The 18,372-nt window shown below is 30.2% G+C and overlaps 8 protein-coding genes across 8 annotated transcripts; 3 read left to right on the top strand and 5 right to left on the bottom strand. All coding sequences in view use genetic code 12, as the record gives it.

Annotated features, from left to right (window-relative positions):
* The first annotated feature begins 780 nt into the window (after positions 1-780).
* Positions 781-3,198, top strand: RAD32 (DNA-directed DNA polymerase eta). The gene has a single exon (XM_064882598.1). The coding sequence runs from the start codon at positions 1,001-1,003 to the stop codon at positions 3,173-3,175; it is 2,175 nt and encodes a 724-aa protein (XP_064736511.1). The 5' UTR covers positions 781-1,000; the 3' UTR covers positions 3,176-3,198.
* An 81-nt stretch (positions 3,199-3,279) lies between these two features.
* Positions 3,280-6,626, bottom strand: RJT21DRAFT_128616 (uncharacterized protein). Its single transcript, XM_064882922.1, has one exon. The coding sequence runs from the start codon at positions 6,421-6,423 to the stop codon at positions 3,334-3,336; it is 3,090 nt and encodes a 1,029-aa protein (XP_064736510.1). The 5' UTR covers positions 6,424-6,626; the 3' UTR covers positions 3,280-3,333.
* Positions 6,627-6,640: 14 nt separating this feature from the next.
* Positions 6,641-8,010, bottom strand: RJT21DRAFT_123045 (mitochondrial 54S ribosomal protein mL38). The gene has a single exon (XM_064882597.1). It carries the CDS (start codon positions 7,958-7,960, stop codon positions 6,734-6,736), a length of 1,227 nt encoding a protein of 408 aa, XP_064736509.1. The 5' UTR covers positions 7,961-8,010; the 3' UTR covers positions 6,641-6,733.
* A 404-nt stretch (positions 8,011-8,414) lies between these two features.
* On the bottom strand, positions 8,415-9,236 carry RJT21DRAFT_116219 (uncharacterized protein; the record flags this gene model as incomplete). Its single annotated transcript, XM_064880408.1, has 1 exon — positions 8,415-9,236. The coding sequence occupies one exon, from the start codon at positions 9,234-9,236 to the stop codon at positions 8,415-8,417; it is 822 nt and encodes a 273-aa protein (XP_064736508.1).
* Positions 9,237-10,045: 809 nt separating this feature from the next.
* On the bottom strand, positions 10,046-11,121 carry CAP4 (Cap4p). Its single transcript, XM_064882596.1, has one exon. It carries the CDS (start codon positions 11,007-11,009, stop codon positions 10,170-10,172), a length of 840 nt encoding a protein of 279 aa, XP_064736507.1. The 5' UTR covers positions 11,010-11,121; the 3' UTR covers positions 10,046-10,169.
* A 171-nt stretch (positions 11,122-11,292) lies between these two features.
* Positions 11,293-14,203, top strand: RJT21DRAFT_123043 (uncharacterized protein). Its single transcript, XM_064882595.1, has one exon. It carries the CDS (start codon positions 11,585-11,587, stop codon positions 13,706-13,708), a length of 2,124 nt encoding a protein of 707 aa, XP_064736506.1. The 5' UTR covers positions 11,293-11,584; the 3' UTR covers positions 13,709-14,203.
* Positions 14,010-14,921, top strand: COX6 (cytochrome c oxidase subunit VI). Its single transcript, XM_064885048.1, has one exon. It carries the CDS (start codon positions 14,311-14,313, stop codon positions 14,764-14,766), a length of 456 nt encoding a protein of 151 aa, XP_064736505.1. The 5' UTR covers positions 14,010-14,310; the 3' UTR covers positions 14,767-14,921.
* Positions 14,921-18,286, bottom strand: VPS35 (retromer subunit). The gene has a single exon (XM_064885047.1). The coding sequence runs from the start codon at positions 18,100-18,102 to the stop codon at positions 15,076-15,078; it is 3,027 nt and encodes a 1,008-aa protein (XP_064736504.1). The 5' UTR covers positions 18,103-18,286; the 3' UTR covers positions 14,921-15,075.
* Positions 18,287-18,372: the final 86 nt, after the last annotated feature.

Raw genomic sequence — 18,372 nt, 5'->3', positions numbered from 1 at the left:
AGATATATAAAGAATCAGCAACTCCGGTCCATATAGAGCCTTCCTGAAACGCCAAATCAGTGACTCCCTTTGTTGGTCTAAGCTGAAGACACATTCATTTGATTTATGTAATAGTGATTGTAGACAGAAGCTCCAATTAGAATACGTAATCCTTCAGTGGGGAATGTTCATTCTTTACATACTTGTAAGCCATATGGTAGTCTTAGGATTTTCTAAATTTACCTAAACAACTACCTTTTCAGGATATTTGATCTACTAACAATTCTAGTTGACAAGAGTCATCCGACTTTGATACTAGTATCTTGGTCTTATTAATTATTCATACTTTTAGGATATTTGACGTACTAACAATTCTAGGGTGAAGCTTTTTCAAGCTGTTTATTGACACATTTTTACATTGTAGTGGGCTTAGCCTTACTTAACACGCGATTTAATATACGTGATTTATAGAATAGAAATCTTTTATCTGTAAACTCTCTCTTTAGCTTAGCCTTTCCAAGATGTAATATTTAGATACATTTCAGCACTATACAATTTATGACTCAAACTTCTAAACATATATGCATAATAACAAAATACATAACTAAGTATAACTCCCATCATAACGATCTAGAATACATATTTATATAAGATTTACATTGTTAAAGATCATACAATTGGAGAAATAAATACGGTTATGCTTATAAAATCAGTAATTTTATGCAATAATGCTGCGAAAAATGCTTAAACTACAACACTACAATAAGCTAATCTATAAATCAATTAATAACACTCCTAAAGCACCAATACTAGTGATTTATTATAGATATAAGCTACCGCAATAAGTGAATAGTAACAATTGCATGCTGATTGCTTAATAATCTTAACTCTTAGTAGGCAGAAAAAATTAGGCTAATATCAGATCGCGTCAAAAATAGGGTGCAATTACTTTAACCAGTAGGTAAGGAACTAACGATAGTGAGTATATACATAGATAAGCATGGTGTAAATATAGTAGATAATGTCAGTAAAGAAGGAATATATTAATGCCAGTGATTTGCCGGGTATAACAACCAACAGTGAAGGTATCAGCTCGCGTTTTAAGGTTAATGATTTACTTGCTTTGAATGATCCAACTAAGTCATATTTACTGCCATTAGCTGTAATAGCCTTAATAGATTTAAATGCATTTTTTGCTCAAGTAGAACAAATAAGATTGAATTTAAGTCCAGATGATCCTGTAGTATGTGTTCAGTGGCAATCACTCATTGCTGTATCTTATGCTGCTAGAAAATATGGAATTGGTAGAATGGATTCAGTCAAGACAGCTAAAGAAAAATGTCCAAATGTTATTCTTGCTCATGCTGCTGTATTTAAACATGGAGAATCTCATTGGAAATATGTTGAAGGTGTCCCATTTCAGGCACAATATAAAGTATCGCTTGATCCATACAGACGAGAGAGTCGAAAGATTAATAGAATATTAAAGCAACACTGTGATCTTGTTGAAAAGGCAAGTGTAGATGAATCTTATATGGATTTCGGTAGATTGATATTTGAAAAGCTATTACAACTTTTCCCAAATATATTGGATAATAAGAGTCCAGATGAATATTTAGATTCAATACCGAAAACACTTCCAAATCTGCTTATGTGGATAGGAGAGATTATTAAATCTCAGGAAGAGGAAAATGAGATAAGAGAGTTAGAGATTCGAAATAGTTCACAAACACAACTAGGAGGAACAATTGGAGTTACTGATTGGGATGATGTTTGTATGATAATAGGTTCTCGAATCTTATTTGATATTCGTAGAGCCATATTTGAAGAATTAGGTTATACTACATCGGCTGGACTTGCTAGAACAAAGCTGAGTGCAAAATTAGCTGCTGGGTTTAGAAAGCCTGATAATCAAACTATTATAAGAAATTGTCTGATTGCAAACTTTTTCCTGAACTTTCAAATAAACGATTTTACTGGATTTGGAGGGAAAAGTGGAGATGAAGTAGTTAATAGATTAAGAGTAGGTCCAGAAGATAATTCAATTAAATTTATCCGAGAAAATTTCACATTAGAAGCCATAGAAGAAGAATTACATGAAGATTTAGCATTTGCAAAGAGAGTTTATCAAACTGTTCGAGGGGATTATCGTCAAGAATTAATAAATAGAATGGAAGTTAAGTCTATGATGTCTAGGAAGAATTTCTTAGTAAAGTATCCAGTTTGTAATTTAAGTGATGCCAATGGATGGTTACAAGTATTTGCTAGTGATTTATATGGTAGATTAATTGAATTAGATGATCAAAGTTTAAATTTAGGATTACTGCAAGTATCAGAAAAGGATAAAAGAACTATAAATAGACCTCGAACTTTAATGTTACATTTAAATTTAGCTAATGGAAGTAAATTTTCTAAACAATGTGGAATAAGTGTTATGAAATCTTTAGAAAAATGTCAAGAACAATTTAAGTCTGCTAGTGAAAGATTACTTAAAGAAATTCTTGAAGCTAATACAAATATGGCTTTATTAAATAATGGTAAATCATTAAAGGAATTAATTAATTCAAATGTGATACCTTCAACTATAAATATTCCTCCTGTATCAGCCATGTCTATAACCATCTCGAATTTTGTTAAGACAACAGATTCAAATTTAATTGATAGTTATGCTGAACTGAAGGATACAAGAAGTAATCTTAAGAGAGAATTTGAAGAAATAAATCAAGAGGTATCCGCAAGGAAACTACTAAAGGAGAATGGAAATACAAGTACAAGTCAGATTTCTACCATAGATAAAGAATACATTAATCGACTATTTACAGACTTTAATAATAATCAACTAAGTAATTTCAAACTCCAAAGTCCCGAACTAGACCATGAAGAACCCCAGAAATCCAAACCAGATTCGGAATATATAAAGAAACTCTTTGATGAATTTAATTCCTCAAATGAACTTGCAGCTGTAGTTGATAAAAGACCATCTAAAAGTCCACCACCACCAGTGATTTCTCATAAGAAGAAAGGCAGTATTGATATATTACTGTCTTTAACGAAGAAGAAGAAATCTGATGGAGATTTTCTACAGGAACTTATAGAGAGTATGCACTGTAATTTGTGTAATATTGATATTACAGATGCTTTAGAACATAATGATTTCCATCTAGCTATTGATCTCTCCAAAAGGATCAATGGATAATAAATATAAATATAAATATAAATATAAATATAAATATAAATATAAATATAAATATAAATATAAATATAAATATAAATATAAATATAAATATAAATATAAATATAAATATAAATATAAATATAAATATATTAAATAAATCAATGTACATATTCTATACATCAATCCATATCAAGAGCCAACTTCATAATTCGTTCTTTATCCCTTAATAAATTATCTCTTTCTTTAAGAACAGAGGCAGCAAACTTATTATCTGATGGTAAAGCTAATTTCTTAGGTGATTTACCATCTTTTGTTAAGAGTTTAAATTGTACTTTACCATTTTCTGATGTAGCTATACTTTCAGATTTTAAAGATAATTTGGAATTAGGATTCCCAATAGTATTTTTCGAGGTTACATTCTTTAAATTAGTTTCATACGACTCTACAAGAATCTTTTGATACTCTTTAGCCAATGCGTCGGCAAAACTATCACCCTCAGATTTCCTAACATCTCTTGCAATATATTCATCATCTTTTACCTTCTCTTCTTTGGCTTCCTCCGTCTCATGCTCGTATGTTGATAACTTTGTTGAAGCATCATCACTTAATTCATCATCACTCAAGTCTCCTTCTTCTTCATCATCTTCATCATCTTCGTCATCTTCGGAGTCTTCTTCCTCCTCCTCCACTTCAGAGTCATTATCAATATCAATATCATCGTCAGAGTCTTCTTCTTCTTCATCATCATCTTCAGGAGTTCCAAGTCCCTTTTTTTCAACTATTTCTTTCAATTTGTTCAATGTTTCTCCTAAACTTTGATACCTTTCAATACCAGGGATTTCACCATATTTCTCAAATAAATCATGTAATTTAAATTCCAAATCAATAGGAATAGGCATTTGCTTACAAAACACATAATATTGGAAAAAGGCAAAATAAGTCTTTAAAAGATCTTTATTAATACGTGGACTTCTTCTTCGACTTTTTCTGGATCGAGATCGAGATCGTGAACGACTTGAACCTTTACCATCATCAATAGATACTAATAAAAGACAACAAAGTTGAATTCTAAAGTAATTATCAGGAGGATCTAATTTTAAAGAATAATTTCCTGGAAGGGGTTGATTATTAGGATGACCATAACATAAGATTTTATTCAATAAAGTATTAATAAATTTGAAATTAATTAATCGAAGATTAAATATTTCTGCTACATATTTAATATGAGCCATTCTAATTCGATTTCTTCTATAATCATTTTCTTCCATCCCTCTTATAATATTTTCAATTAAAAAATCTATAGTTCGTATAATAATATTCTTTACTTGAATTGCTTTAAGTACAAATGCTAATGCATGAATATTATTATAATTAATTAAATCAGGATGTGAAAAACATTCCACAATAAATGATTCATTCTTAATTAAATCTAATTTACTGATTTCATTAGCAATTAATGTACAACTTCTATCATTTAATTCTACTCGTAGTAATCTTTGAATAAATTTTTCTTCATCAGTTAAAATTGGCATTCGATCTTCAATTTTAATACCATTAATGACTGGTGGATCAATAGTTAATAATAAATTATTTATTGCCATCTTTTCTTGAACTTTAAAATTCAGACTTCTCTTCTTATCTCGCAAGTTACTAATCATTTCTTGGGTGAATTGTTTATATTCTGGTTCTTGTAATAAGAATCGTCCAATATGTTCATAAAATACCGATAACACATCAATATTATTAGTAGAAGTTATATTGAGTGTTAAAGTTCTAATCTTATGAAATATGATATGACTAGGAATTAATTTAAATTTAATTAACTCAACAAAGAAAAATATATTCTTAAAGTTAAGTTTTTCATTATAAATTTGATATCGAAATCCACGATCTAAATAATCTATAAGCGATGAAATTGATTCCTTTAAAGCTTCTTCATGAATCTTTAAAAATCTAGCAAAGTATCGCAAATTATTTACATCAGGACTTTCAACAAAAAATTTGAAAAGTCGATTCCAAGTAGCTTTATTATTAATTCCAAGATGTAAAAATTTTGCAGCTACACTATCAATATCTTCTTCTGAAGCTACTTGTAATTTTGATAAAAAATATGTTACTCTTCCTCCATCATTATTTCCCTGTAAAACTTCTTCATCATCTTCATCAGGGGGATATAATTCATTCAATTCTTCATAAGTCGGTATTTTGGTATAAAAGAGTTTTTCCTTTGCATCTCCCCATACTCCAAAATCTTCTTCATTAGAATTCTTTTGTTTAACTACTTCAATAGTCGATTCTTCAGTAGAAATCTCTGATTTTTTCGAAAGTGTAGGTAATTTAAAATTAAATACACTGGCAATATATTCATTACCACTTTGAAATTTTTCAAATAATTCTTCTGCCTGATTTAATTCCACCACATTTTCTTCTAAAATTCTACCAGTTCTAATTGAAGCCTTTGTATTTCGCTTCTTTAAATTATATATTTCACTATCTAAATCAATCACAATATTTGAAATAGCATTAGAATACACTTGAAATATATTTCTAATCATGTCTTTTACATTAATTGAAAGTAACATATTATTATTATCTCTTATAATATGACGAAATCTTTTTAAAAATGATAATACTATAGTTAATGAATTGCCCGTAAGAATTTCAAAATTAAGTAAATTCTTAAGAACAATGGTTAATACTGATTCTGATGATGATTTAGATATCCGCTTTAAAATTTCTTCTGGAATTAATTCAGGTGATATATCACCAAGAGTTCGAAATATCCCCACTACATAAAATTCTGCAAATAATCGAAGCATATTCTTTTGTCGAGTTACTCTTAGTAATGCTTCTCTTTCACGTTCTTGTTCTGAAAGTAATTGTAATTGTTGTCGATCAGGATTTGCCAATACATGTAAGAAAGTACTGAGGAGGTATGGAGTAAGCTTTAAACCAAATCGTTGATGTAATAAAGAAACTACTTCAACTGCAGCCACAATATCATCATGTTTAGATACTTTAAATAATCCTTCTGCTAATGAAGTTATAATCTCCGAAAGGTACTTCTCTAATGAAATAGTTTCAATATCCTTTATGACACTCTTATACTGTTCACCATTAATATTGGTGCGAACTTTCTTAATAAAAGCGGTATTCTTCTTTAATGAAGGATCTAATTTAATATCTACTGCATACTGATAATCAGGTTCCCAAGCGGCCAGATTTAACGAGTAGAGTTCTTTCCTTCTCGAGTCGAACTCTTCTGTCATAGTGGTCTGGGATCCTATTACTCTTCACCTTTACGCTAATCGGCTAGGTAACCTTTTTTAGAGGGAAGTGCAATTGAAACGGAAATGGATTTTTTTCCGCTGTGCCAGTGAGATTATGCTAAACCACACTGAAGTAAGGAAGGGTAAAGTATGATAAAGTATATTTAGATAAGAGGTTTACAAATAGACATTGATAAATAGACATTGATAAATGGAGATTAATATATATATATATATATATACAGTCTAGAATTACTTACTTATATTATTTACAGGATAATTACATGCTAGAGGAAAAGAACTAAATAATTTATTCTTCCTTTGGATTTTCCTCTTCCTTTTTCTTGTCCTTCTTTGGATTTGGAACTGGAGTAGTACCACGAACTCTATGGAATACTCTACCTTTACCTAAACCATACTTTTCTCTAATAGATGGAACACTTCTATCAAAATGTTGTCTCCAAACATGAGCACCAACTGGAATTAAATCATTTAATTTAGAAAAACTTCTAATATTAAAATCTTCTCTTTCTATTTTAGATAAATCAGTTAATTCCTTAGTTTGCTTAAATACCCATAAACATGCTCTTTGATATTTACCAGCATTCTTTTCGGGTAAAATTGGTAAATAAGGTTTAAATATAATAGAATCTTGATTTTCAAGTAATTTTTCACTACCTATTATATTATCAACATTATTTAATGATACATTAGTTAAACCATAATGTAAAGTAGTTGAAAAGGAATTTTTTACTAAATCTGGTGTATCAGGATTAACAAGAACAATAGTATATAAATCTTGACCATCAATTCTATCAAATTCTTGAATACTAATAGTTGGAGGTTGTTCAACAGCAAATGCTGGTAAAATATCTCCAGGAGTAATCCAATTACCAAATTCTGGATCTTTATTATGAGGAAATTTAACTTTAACTTCAACTGAAGGTTCAAAAGTTGGTAAAGTATCAGGAATAACATGAAGAGTTTCTAATCTTTGCATAGTTAACATTAAACCTTGATTTTGCCATTTATCCTTTAAATAATATCTATATACTGGATGTGATTTATCTAATGAATCAGATGAATTATAATTAACATTATATAAAACTTCAGGATTTTCCTTTTCAGCTTCAATTTTTAATTTATCTAGGGTATTTTTAAGATTTAATTGTTCTAATTCATTATCAGTTTGATTTAATTTCTTTTCTAAACTTTGAATACGAGTATAAGTTTCATTAGCTTTATTCTGTAAAATTTCATAAGCTTGTTTAAAAGTTTCATCAATTTCATTTGGTGAATGATAAGTTAATCTTTGAGCAACTTCACTAATAGATAAAGGACCTCTATTTTCATCAACTTTATTGAATATACCCTTTTTAATTTCAGTATTATCGATTTTTAATGAAGTTGGTCTGATTTGAAAATTACTCCATACTTCTTTAATATGTTTGGGATTCGATGAAACTCCAGTGCTTTCAAATCTTTGGAAATTTTTTATAAGGGTTCCAACCCTATGATTCCTTAACGAGTGACTCATATGGACTTCAACTTACGAGTTGTTTATTTTTTTGTTTAACAAGATATTCGTTAGCAGTTTATCATCATATCACCAACCTGATGAAATTTTTTTGGTGTAGATTTTTCAGACACAAATTCAAATTACCCGCACCAAACTACAACTATTACACAACAACACCATATAGAATATATATTTATATGAAACTAACTATCTAAACCACCAAACCAATAAGGAAGTAAAACTAAACTAAATAAAAACAAACAAACAAACAGAACAAAATAAACCAACCAAAGTGAGAAGAAAACGAAATGGTATAAACTAATTTAAATAAAATAAGTAAGTAGTATGAACCAATCTAAAATATGTTGTGCCAAATATGTTGAAATGATATGTAGGACCTGCCCAAATATCCGTTTATAAAAAGTAAGAAATGAACTGACAAAAAAATGAAGATAAGTATATGATATCAACTTTACTTTGATACGTATGAAGGAGTTAATGGTAACTTATCGAAAGTTAAGAATCTTGAACTTCTAACATCCATCTTTGGAAATAATCCTGGCATAATAGGATTTTCATTATCTTCTTCAAGATCATATTCATCTTCATACTCTTCATCTTCTGGATCATCTGAAAAGTAACTATCATCTTCAATATCTTCATGAGTGGTTAAATACCTTGGAGCATTAAGTTTTGGTTGAAGTAAATATTCTTTACCATTCGTAGATGAAGTTGAAGTTACAAGCAGATGCAGTAAAGGTAATATACGAGGAGGAGGAGAAGGAGATTGAGACCGACTTCCACATTGAGATTGAGATTGAGATTGAGATTGAGATTGAGATTGCTTTAACTTTGAAATTCCATTAGGAAAGAATACTTTATATTCTTCAGGTAGAAAAGTTAAAGACAGATTATTACTTGACATAATTGGAACTTCATTATGAGTGTGATAAGTTTGATAAATTGAACCAGTCAACTTATCATAATGAGAATTTATATCTAAATTTAAATTAAGATTTAATAATTGATGAGGGAGTATACTTGAAGGATTGGATTTTTTAGTCATAGACCATTTCTGTAATTCTTCCTTTGTTGGACTTTTAGTACCATCATATATTGCAGTTTGTAAATCAGGTAGACTTGAAGGACGAGATAATAAAATGGGAGGAGATGGAGAATCAAAAGAGTCATGATCAGAGTTGGAAGGTGCTAATTCTATTCTGTCATCATTGAATCCACAGGATTCCATTTGAATAAGGAATTCATGATAACTGGAGGGAATATTGTAATCCATATTGCTTTATCCTATTGTATATGTTTAGAATGATAAACTATGGTATTTAGAACATTTAAAATATTTATGGTAATTGAACTTCTTAAAACAACCAATTTAAGATTTACGGACTCCAATGTGACACTAACACAAGAAAAGATCACTTGAGTAAATTAGTTAAATTAAGCTGCGTACACTTGATATATATCTTGGCTGAATCCAAGCTTTAGAAGTGGGAACGGAATTAAAATTCAAAAGTTCGTATATGAACTATTTATTTTATTTCTTTTTTTGACGGTGATAACAATAATCTCAGATTTGGCTTAACCCTGTAGGTTTAACGGCTAAACTTTACTAACCGTACAATAGTACTAACTGATAAGTAATGCTAACTTATTCAAAGTTAACAAATATGATTTATCTCATCAATAATATAAAAACACAGGACAGTATAGATGTGGCTACTATATAAGGCTTAACATGGCAGTTTCATTTAACCTTAACTATGATGATAAGCAGTCGTGCGCCATGGTCGCAATAAGCGGAATTATGCGATTGCCGTTGACGGCTTGCAGGTTATCAGTTGGTGACTCAAACAAATAAATATAACACTAAGTAATATGCGGCATTATGACTACTTAATCAATAATTCTATTAATCTATTGGGGTATGGTACAATACTATAATTAGTCGTAATTCGTAATTTAAAGAATAGACTTCTTAGATACTTAGTGCGGCAGTTAAATATACAATTGCCGCATCAGTACCCCTGTACTCGTCTAGAGCTTATTAGAATTATCTATTAAATGCCTTACTCAGCCTGGAATTTTTGTCCACGCATAATTCGCAACTATGTGAACAGAATTGCTAATCTACATTAATTCATTAATATACTTATAAATACAAACTGGAATATATTGTTTCTTCTATAAACCTTTAATTTTTCATTATTCATTATTTTTCGCTGGTGTATCCCTTAGTGAAAACTCCGGTTGATAACCCTGTCGGATTACTAGAGTCATTACCTGCATTGGTATTATTAGCACTGCTATTATTGCTACCATTGGCACTATTAGTATTAACACTATTATTTCCGAATTTAAGAGTACTAGAATTTCCTAATGCTTGTCCGGTCTCAATTAATCTACTTTGTAATGCCAAAGTATAATCTCTTAATTGTAAATTTTCTGATCTTAATTCATCAATGGTTTGACGCAATTGATCAACTTCTGAAGCCTTTAATTCCAAATCTCTTATATATTTATCTTTTCTTTGTCTAAATGCTCTTTGTGCACTTCTATTTTGAGCTGCTCTTTTAGTTCCAGAGACTACTCTTGTATATTTATCGGATTTCCCAGTAGTTGTTATTGTTGATGATTTATCTGGAGTATTACTTCCAGTGGTGGATCCACCATTAGTACCATCATTAGATCCAGGACTATCAGTCGATAATGTATAAGCGGATTCTAATCTAGCAGCTGCTGTAGCAGCTGTCACTGCTTCATGAGCCGCACGTACTTGTTCTTCTTGACTAATAGAATCATTCTGATGAGAATGAGATTGACCATGGTTATGTGGAAGATTATGATGAACCTGTTGAGCCTGAACCTGAGCCTGAACTTGAGCTTGAGCATGGGCATGAGCTGCGGCCGCTGCCGCAGCAGTAACTTCATCAACTACAGAATGAAAACCATCTTCATTAGATTCATCTGGATGTCTAGTAAAAGATGGATCAAATTTTGAGTCTTCTACCACCTTATCCGAATTAGACCATGAATTAAAGTTGGAATTCATATTATAAATTTATAGTTAATAATTGAATGCAAAATTTTTTTGCAAGGACAAATAGACTTATATTATGTAAACAAGTACAGATTAAAGCCGATTGAATTACATAATACTAAGGGCCTCTGTTTATTTCTTGATGGTTTGCTTTGTAATCGATGACAAAGATACTTTTTTAGGGACATTTGACACGACCTGAATTCCGTCAACCTGCATAGCGTCACCTACCTCACCTTCTCTTTCGTTCTGCTTATATAATCCTATGCAAGATTAATTAAGCTCGTAAGGAGGTGAGAAATTGAATCTAATCCCATCTTATCCAGGAGTAAGATCTAGTACCATTAACTATAGTATTGTGTAGATCTCCACCACTTATGTATAGAGTAATAATAATATACTCATATAAAAAATATTAATATTTATAAATCTTTATAATTTTCACAATTTTCACATCCGTATACGACCACGACCCAGATCTAAGGGTATGTCCCATTAACGCATCCAACTATACGAATTGATTTGCTATACCATAATTGGTTTGATGAAGCAGGTATATGAAGAATAATAAGAAATAATATAGAATAATGTCAGATATAGAATATTTCACCCCATTTAATGACACATCACTAACGTCAACTCCTTCATCTCAGCGTAGGACTTCAAACTTCTTTCCTTCTGGTACATCATCATCGAATACTTTTATTCCCGAGAATGAAATATTGTTCGCTTCTACCATTACCAATACTACTAATAATCATCGAAATAATATCACATCTCCAGTAGTTTCAACTGTATCACATCCAAGACCTTCCAATGTAAATCCTAATCAAAGTATTAATTCTAATTCCGTAACTCCAACATTTAATGCATCAAAATTCTTTAATAGTAATAATGCAACTACAAATAGTTTGGATCCAACTACTCCCTTCACATCATCTTCCACATCTTTAAGTACTACACCTACTGCTAATAATAATATTCAATTGAATATTCATAACTCTCGACCTTCCAGTTCTTCTATGCCGTTATTCGGAGGAATCGATGTAGGAAATGATTTATCTAATGATATAAGCAACTTAAGTATAATGTCATCTCCACCTTTACCTACGACCAATTTTAATGGAAGCCAATATCCTCATCATAGTCACAATCAAAATCAAAGTCAAAATCTCAGTCACCAACTGCATCATCCCATGGGATTCCAACCTTCAGGATCAATTATATCTCCGTCTTATCCAAATCCTCCAAGATCAGCAAGTACATCCGCATTAGGACCTGGTTTATCTCTGATGAATACTTCTACAGCAGCTGCACCACCAAATCCTCATTCTCATTCATCAAATAATAGTAGCAGTGGAACTCCACTCACAATGAATCAGTGGTCCATCTGGAATGAAGCCACCCCTCTATCAACCAAATCGGTTCCTACAGGCTTCTTTGAATCTTCATCAACTCCAAAGTTATCCACACTAGAAGAATTCATAGATGGTGAATTAATGTTCCCTAATGTAGTACTTGAAGATGATCAGGATGAAGCAATAAAGTACCCCAATGATTTATTATTTTCTCCTTTCTTGGGACAACCATCAGGTCAAGATCAATTCCAACCACCTCATCAATACAACAATGGACAATTTCGATCAAATGATCAAGCAGGGCCTCTTCCACAACAACAGTTTTATACGGACTTTCAATATCAGAGTAATCCTGGACAATTGTCTAGAACTAATAGAACGAATTCCGTATCCTCATCCGGAACAATTAAAGCTAGAAGAGAAAACATTTATGTAAATAAAATCAATATACCAACTTTTATACCCAGTGGATTTCCAGCTCCACCAATGGATGATATAGATACATCACCTACAAATAATAGGGCTATTCCAATTCAAATGACTCAATCAGATCGGAATTTAGAGGATATGAGACAATTTCTTGTTGATCCTAAAAATTCCATTGGACCAGACATTCTATTGGATAACAGTGATAAAGTATTGCAATCAAAGTTAGATAGTATATCCAAACGAGAGAAAGAAATCTTTAGTCAACAAGAGAAGTCTAAACAGGATATTGAAAATCCTGAACCATTAATTCAACTGCCACAAGCCATTAAATCCTCTGTGGCAACTAAATCAAGATCGAGTGAAACTATCAAGTTAAATCTTCCGAAGGATCACTATTCACAGTACCAAGGTGTAGCCATCAATGACAAATTATTTGTAAATGATGTACTCCAAGCCAAGATCTCCAATAAATATTCTGAGGATTATGTGTCTACTTTTTATAAAAGAAATTCTCATGGATATATGTTCATCAAGGAACCGACCACGACATTGAAGGTTAATACTACAGGTAATAAGTCTTGGGTACAATTAAAGATTAAGTTACCACCTCATAATGAACAAATTGATGCAAGCACACCACTCTCCAAGAAGTTAAAAGTAGACATTAAACAGTTACCACTTTGGCGACCTATTAATCTCAATGCATCATCAGGAGATAATGGCAATTCCAGCTCTAATTCTTATTCAACATACGGATCTTCAAGTAAGAAATTAAAGAATAATGGATTAAATGGTAATAATAAGAAGCTGGATTACAGTAATGGTAATGGTAATGGTAATGGTAATGCCGGAGGTAATGGAAATAGTCGTAAACCCAAAAATTTGAATGTTTCCAAACGATTTGGAAAACGTAATTCCGAATGATATAGACAATATATAAAATATACAATTATATAATTGCACCCAATATACCCGCTCAAGTAATTTTGCAACTGATGTTGTATACAGTGACGAAAATCCTGCATAGAGACAGGGATGTTAGTACACTCACACCACTAAAACTATTTCTGGGGGATTTCATTGGCTGGACTAACTAGTTGCAAACTCGATCGCAGCCATACATAAACATTAATGGGTATGTATCTACAAATAAAATGTAACCCAATTATACTAGTAAATTAACACGTACTAAAGAGGATGAGCCGCATGTCTCTCAACTATTTCTATTCATTAGCCAATAATAGGCTGGTGTTCCCCATACTTAATATCAATCGTATGATTCCCAAAGTGGTGCGAACATTTTGTTCCTAATTTGGTTGAAGCACTGCGGCATGGGTGTTCTGACCCTAAGCTTGTACCAATCCAATCTCAGAGATTGGAAAAAAAAACTTAAGCAGAGATGAAAACACACAACTAAACCTTTCAAAGCCCGATAAATAAGATTGATTAAACTGGGATTGTTTTTAACCAATTGATAATTATTGATCATTAGTTTATTTTCCTACCATCACTATAATTGTTGCATAATGTTTACTTCATCCATTCGTACTGCTTTAAGATCAAGAGCTATTCAAGCTCCAAGATTTTCAACTATGATCACTAAACAAGTTATTGCTAATCCTATTAGATTAAATTTAAAACAACAAATTAGAGGTTATTCTGATCATCATGAAGAAACCTTTGAAGAATTCACTGCTAGATATGAATCTGAATTTGAAACTGCTTATGATTTATTTGAAGTACAAAGAATTTTAAACAATTGTTTTTCTTATGATTTAGTTCCAGCTCCAATTGTTATTGAAAAGGCTTTACAAGCTTGTAGAAGAGTTAATGATTATCCAACTGCTGTTAGAACTTTTGAAGCTTTAAAACATAAAGTTGAAAATAAAGAACAATATCAAGCTTACTTGGATGAATTAAAGGATATTAGAAAAGAATTAGGTATTGATTTAAAGGAAGAATTATACGCTGATGAAGCTTAAATTTAACGAATTTCAAATCTATTCAATTTTAATTTAATTTAATTTAATTTAATTTATTCTATTCAATATAATAAATTCTTTCATGATTCAATCACTTTCCTTAATCCTTTTTGCATGTACTCAACAGTGGGACTTAAAAATTTTCCCTAGTAGGATAGTCCCACTATTTCTTTGAATTTTATCTCGTTTTATATTCCTATTAATACTATAAGACTAAACTAAACTATATTTAATATGGTTAATTCTAGTCGAAATTAACTAGTATCAATATATGAAAATTAACAAAAAAATATTTATCCATTATTGTATTCAAACAATAATACCATCAAATCTATTGTCATGGATTTGTTGATCTCTAATGTAGTCCAAAGTTCTCTCAAATACACCTCTACTTTGTCTGAATAATCTAGCTTCTTTGTCAAGTTCATCATCTACATTACTACTAGATGCAACTCCACCATCAGTAACATTAAGGAAAGCTGCCTCATTATCATCAGTCTTAAGATTATCAATATTAGTTCGAATTAAATCGATTAATCCATTTATATACCGAGAATCTACCAAGGCATTTCCATAAATATTAAATATTAAACAACGATTCAATATTTCAATAAATAATTTTAATGAAAGGTATGGATCCATACACGAATCAGCCACTCGAAGGGCTTTCTGTAAACATTCTAATACTCGCTTATCATCTCTATACAACACATCAACTTCAATTTCTGGTTCAGTTTCTGGTTCAGTTTCTTCATCTTCTTTAACTTGAGTTTCAGCTTCAGCTTCAGCCTTGATTTCTTTAGTAGATTCTTCAGTCTTTTCTGATTCAGTAACTCCCTTTGACTTCTCATCAGTTTGATTATCATTTACAGTCGGTGACTTTTCACCAGGTGGAAGTAATATTTCACACCACCACCATAAATGAGCACATGAATATACCGAACGACATTGATCTTGCTTTTTCAATAATTTAGATCCATAAACAGTTAATTTGGTTATAAGTGATTCATAATTTTCCTTATTAAAGTATCTGGTATTAATTAATTTATTACTTATTAATAATATTGATTGATATGGTAAAGAACCTCCACCTAATGAATCTTGAGGACTAATATGATGATAATAATTATATTGATGAGAACTAAGAATTAAATTTTCTTCATAAACAATAAAACATTGATTAAATAATTCATAAGCCAATGATTCTTGTTTTAATTGATCAGCTATAGTAGCAGCATTAAGATATAATTTTAAAATTAATTCTGAATTAAATTGTTGATGATGTTGATATAATTCATCAATAATAATTGATAAATTTTTAAAATTAGTAGTAATTAATAAATCTTGATTAGAATAATCAATAGATGGATTTTTCTTCTTTTGCTTTAAATTCATATATCCAATAAGTTTTAATTTATATAAAATTTTATTAATTAATGTTGGATAAGTATAAATAATATTAGTAGAATTTTTATTTAAATATTTTCTTCTCACATACATTAAATTTGATAAATTCTTAAAGGGATCTAATGGAGTTTCAATTAAATGAATTACTTTACAAAATTTCTCTTGAACATCTAAAAATTCTTGAGTAATTATACCATTTTCTCCATTATTTAATTTAATAGTTTTAGTAATTCCTAAATTCTTTGAAGTATTTAATTGTTGCAGTTGAGAATCTTTAATTAATACTAATAAATATTTAAAAATACCATCAATTTCATCAGTTGTTGTTAAATATTCAAATTCAAATTCTTCAACTTTTGGTGGACTAATATCAAGTAATTCATCATTTGTTGAAATACCTAAAAATTTATTAATTATTTCAAGAGATATTTGTTTTTGATAGGCTTTATTAGTTAGTTTTAAATAAAATTCATGAAAAAATGGTAAATTAAATAAATTTTTAACTGATGGGAAAAATCTTATTGGTACTACTAATAATTGTAACCATAATTCTTCAGTATTTTCTGAATTATCTTGATTTTTACTAACTAAATTCTCAGTAGCAAATTTATAAATTATATCTAAATTAGTTAAATTTGTAGGATAATAAGTTAAAGATAATTTAATATAACATTGTAAAATAGTTGAATGTTCTTCAACTGGTAAATCTGGATCACTTTCATATAATCTTACATAAAAATTCCAGAAAATTCCAAATAATTCTGAAGTATCAGTATCGAATGATTGATCTTTCTTTACTTTTTTATTATTATTATTATCATCATCTACTACTAATTTCTCATTTGTTTCAGTGACTAAATCGCTTTCAAATTTATGATAAACAATGAATCTATCAACCAATGTTGATATTAATTCACTTTTCTTTAATAATGGATGTAAATTAAGAAACACATTATTCAATAAATTATCCAAAGTAGCGAAATGAAAGTCATCAGGGAAGATTTGAATAAGAACATCAATCAAGTATGATTGAGCTAAATGATCACGACATTGAATTATTTGTTCAGTAATAGTAGGAAAGATATTTGTTTTATAAAATGAGATTGGAGAATAATTTTCATCTTCTTCACCATTACCTTTATAATCATCAATAATTTGTGATAATCTTACTAAATTTGATCCTACTAAAATCTTTAATTCTTTTCTTTCTCGATATCTTAATTCACGTTCAGATGAATGACCTTGATGTTGTAAACGAACCCATAATTTATTCATTTCAATGAAATTGGCTATTAAGAATTCAATGGTTTCATTAAAATCAACTGAATTCGAAAATGGGAGTAAATGTTTAGTTCTTTGAGATAAATAGTATCGTAAGAATAATCCTCTTATAGGATGTTGAACTCCTCGACACATTTCAATCATATCCTTCATGATTTCCTTGGTAGGAGCTTCATTTGTAGCCATATATGTAGTTCCTATAACAATCATCATATATAATCGAGGAATTATATTACCAGAATATTGTACTAATTCATACAAATCTGATAAGAATGGTGAACTAGTAGTATCTAAAGATGTAATTGATTTTTCAGAATTACCTCCATCTTCAATATTATTACCAGTATTAGCATTCTCAAGTTTACGTTGTTGTTTTCTTCTTATCTTTTGTACTTTTGCATTATGGCTATTTAATAAATGATTAGCTAAATATTCTAACGAATCAAATATCAAAATGTACATTTCATAGTATTGTTTGGGACTTAATTGATTGGTTCTTAATTCGTTCAAAAAGTTGGAGCAATGCTTCAATGCCTGAAGCAAATTATTATCATTCAAGCACTGCTTCATCAAATTAGACTGATGATTGATATTGTTTAAACATCCTTGAAGGATAGCCTTTTGTTCCGATATCGAAGGTAAAGTCATGGTAATCAGACTCAATTGATTAATAAGCTGGAAACCAAAATAATACTTACCACCAATGTATAGGAAGCTGTTACTTAGTGGAATCTGTAACTTAGCGTGAGTTGTTTTTAGTTAGAGACTCTATGTCGTCTAGTGGTATCTGGTTACCAAGTCGTTTTCGGTGGTAGAGGGGTCGTGTGAGGCTGGCTAAAATGATCGAGGTTTGGCTGCGATAATGGTGGGTATTACTTTAATGTTGTGGCAATGACAGTGGCAGTGGTAGTGCAGTAA

Source organism: Scheffersomyces amazonensis (assembly GCF_036850825.1).
Source record: "Scheffersomyces amazonensis strain UFMG-HMD-26.3 chromosome Unknown RJT21scaffold_7, whole genome shotgun sequence".
NCBI lineage: Eukaryota > Fungi > Ascomycota > Pichiomycetes > Serinales > Debaryomycetaceae > Scheffersomyces > Scheffersomyces amazonensis.
The sequence above is the reverse complement of the archived record's forward strand: the minus strand, read 5'-3'. Positions and strand labels throughout refer to the sequence as shown.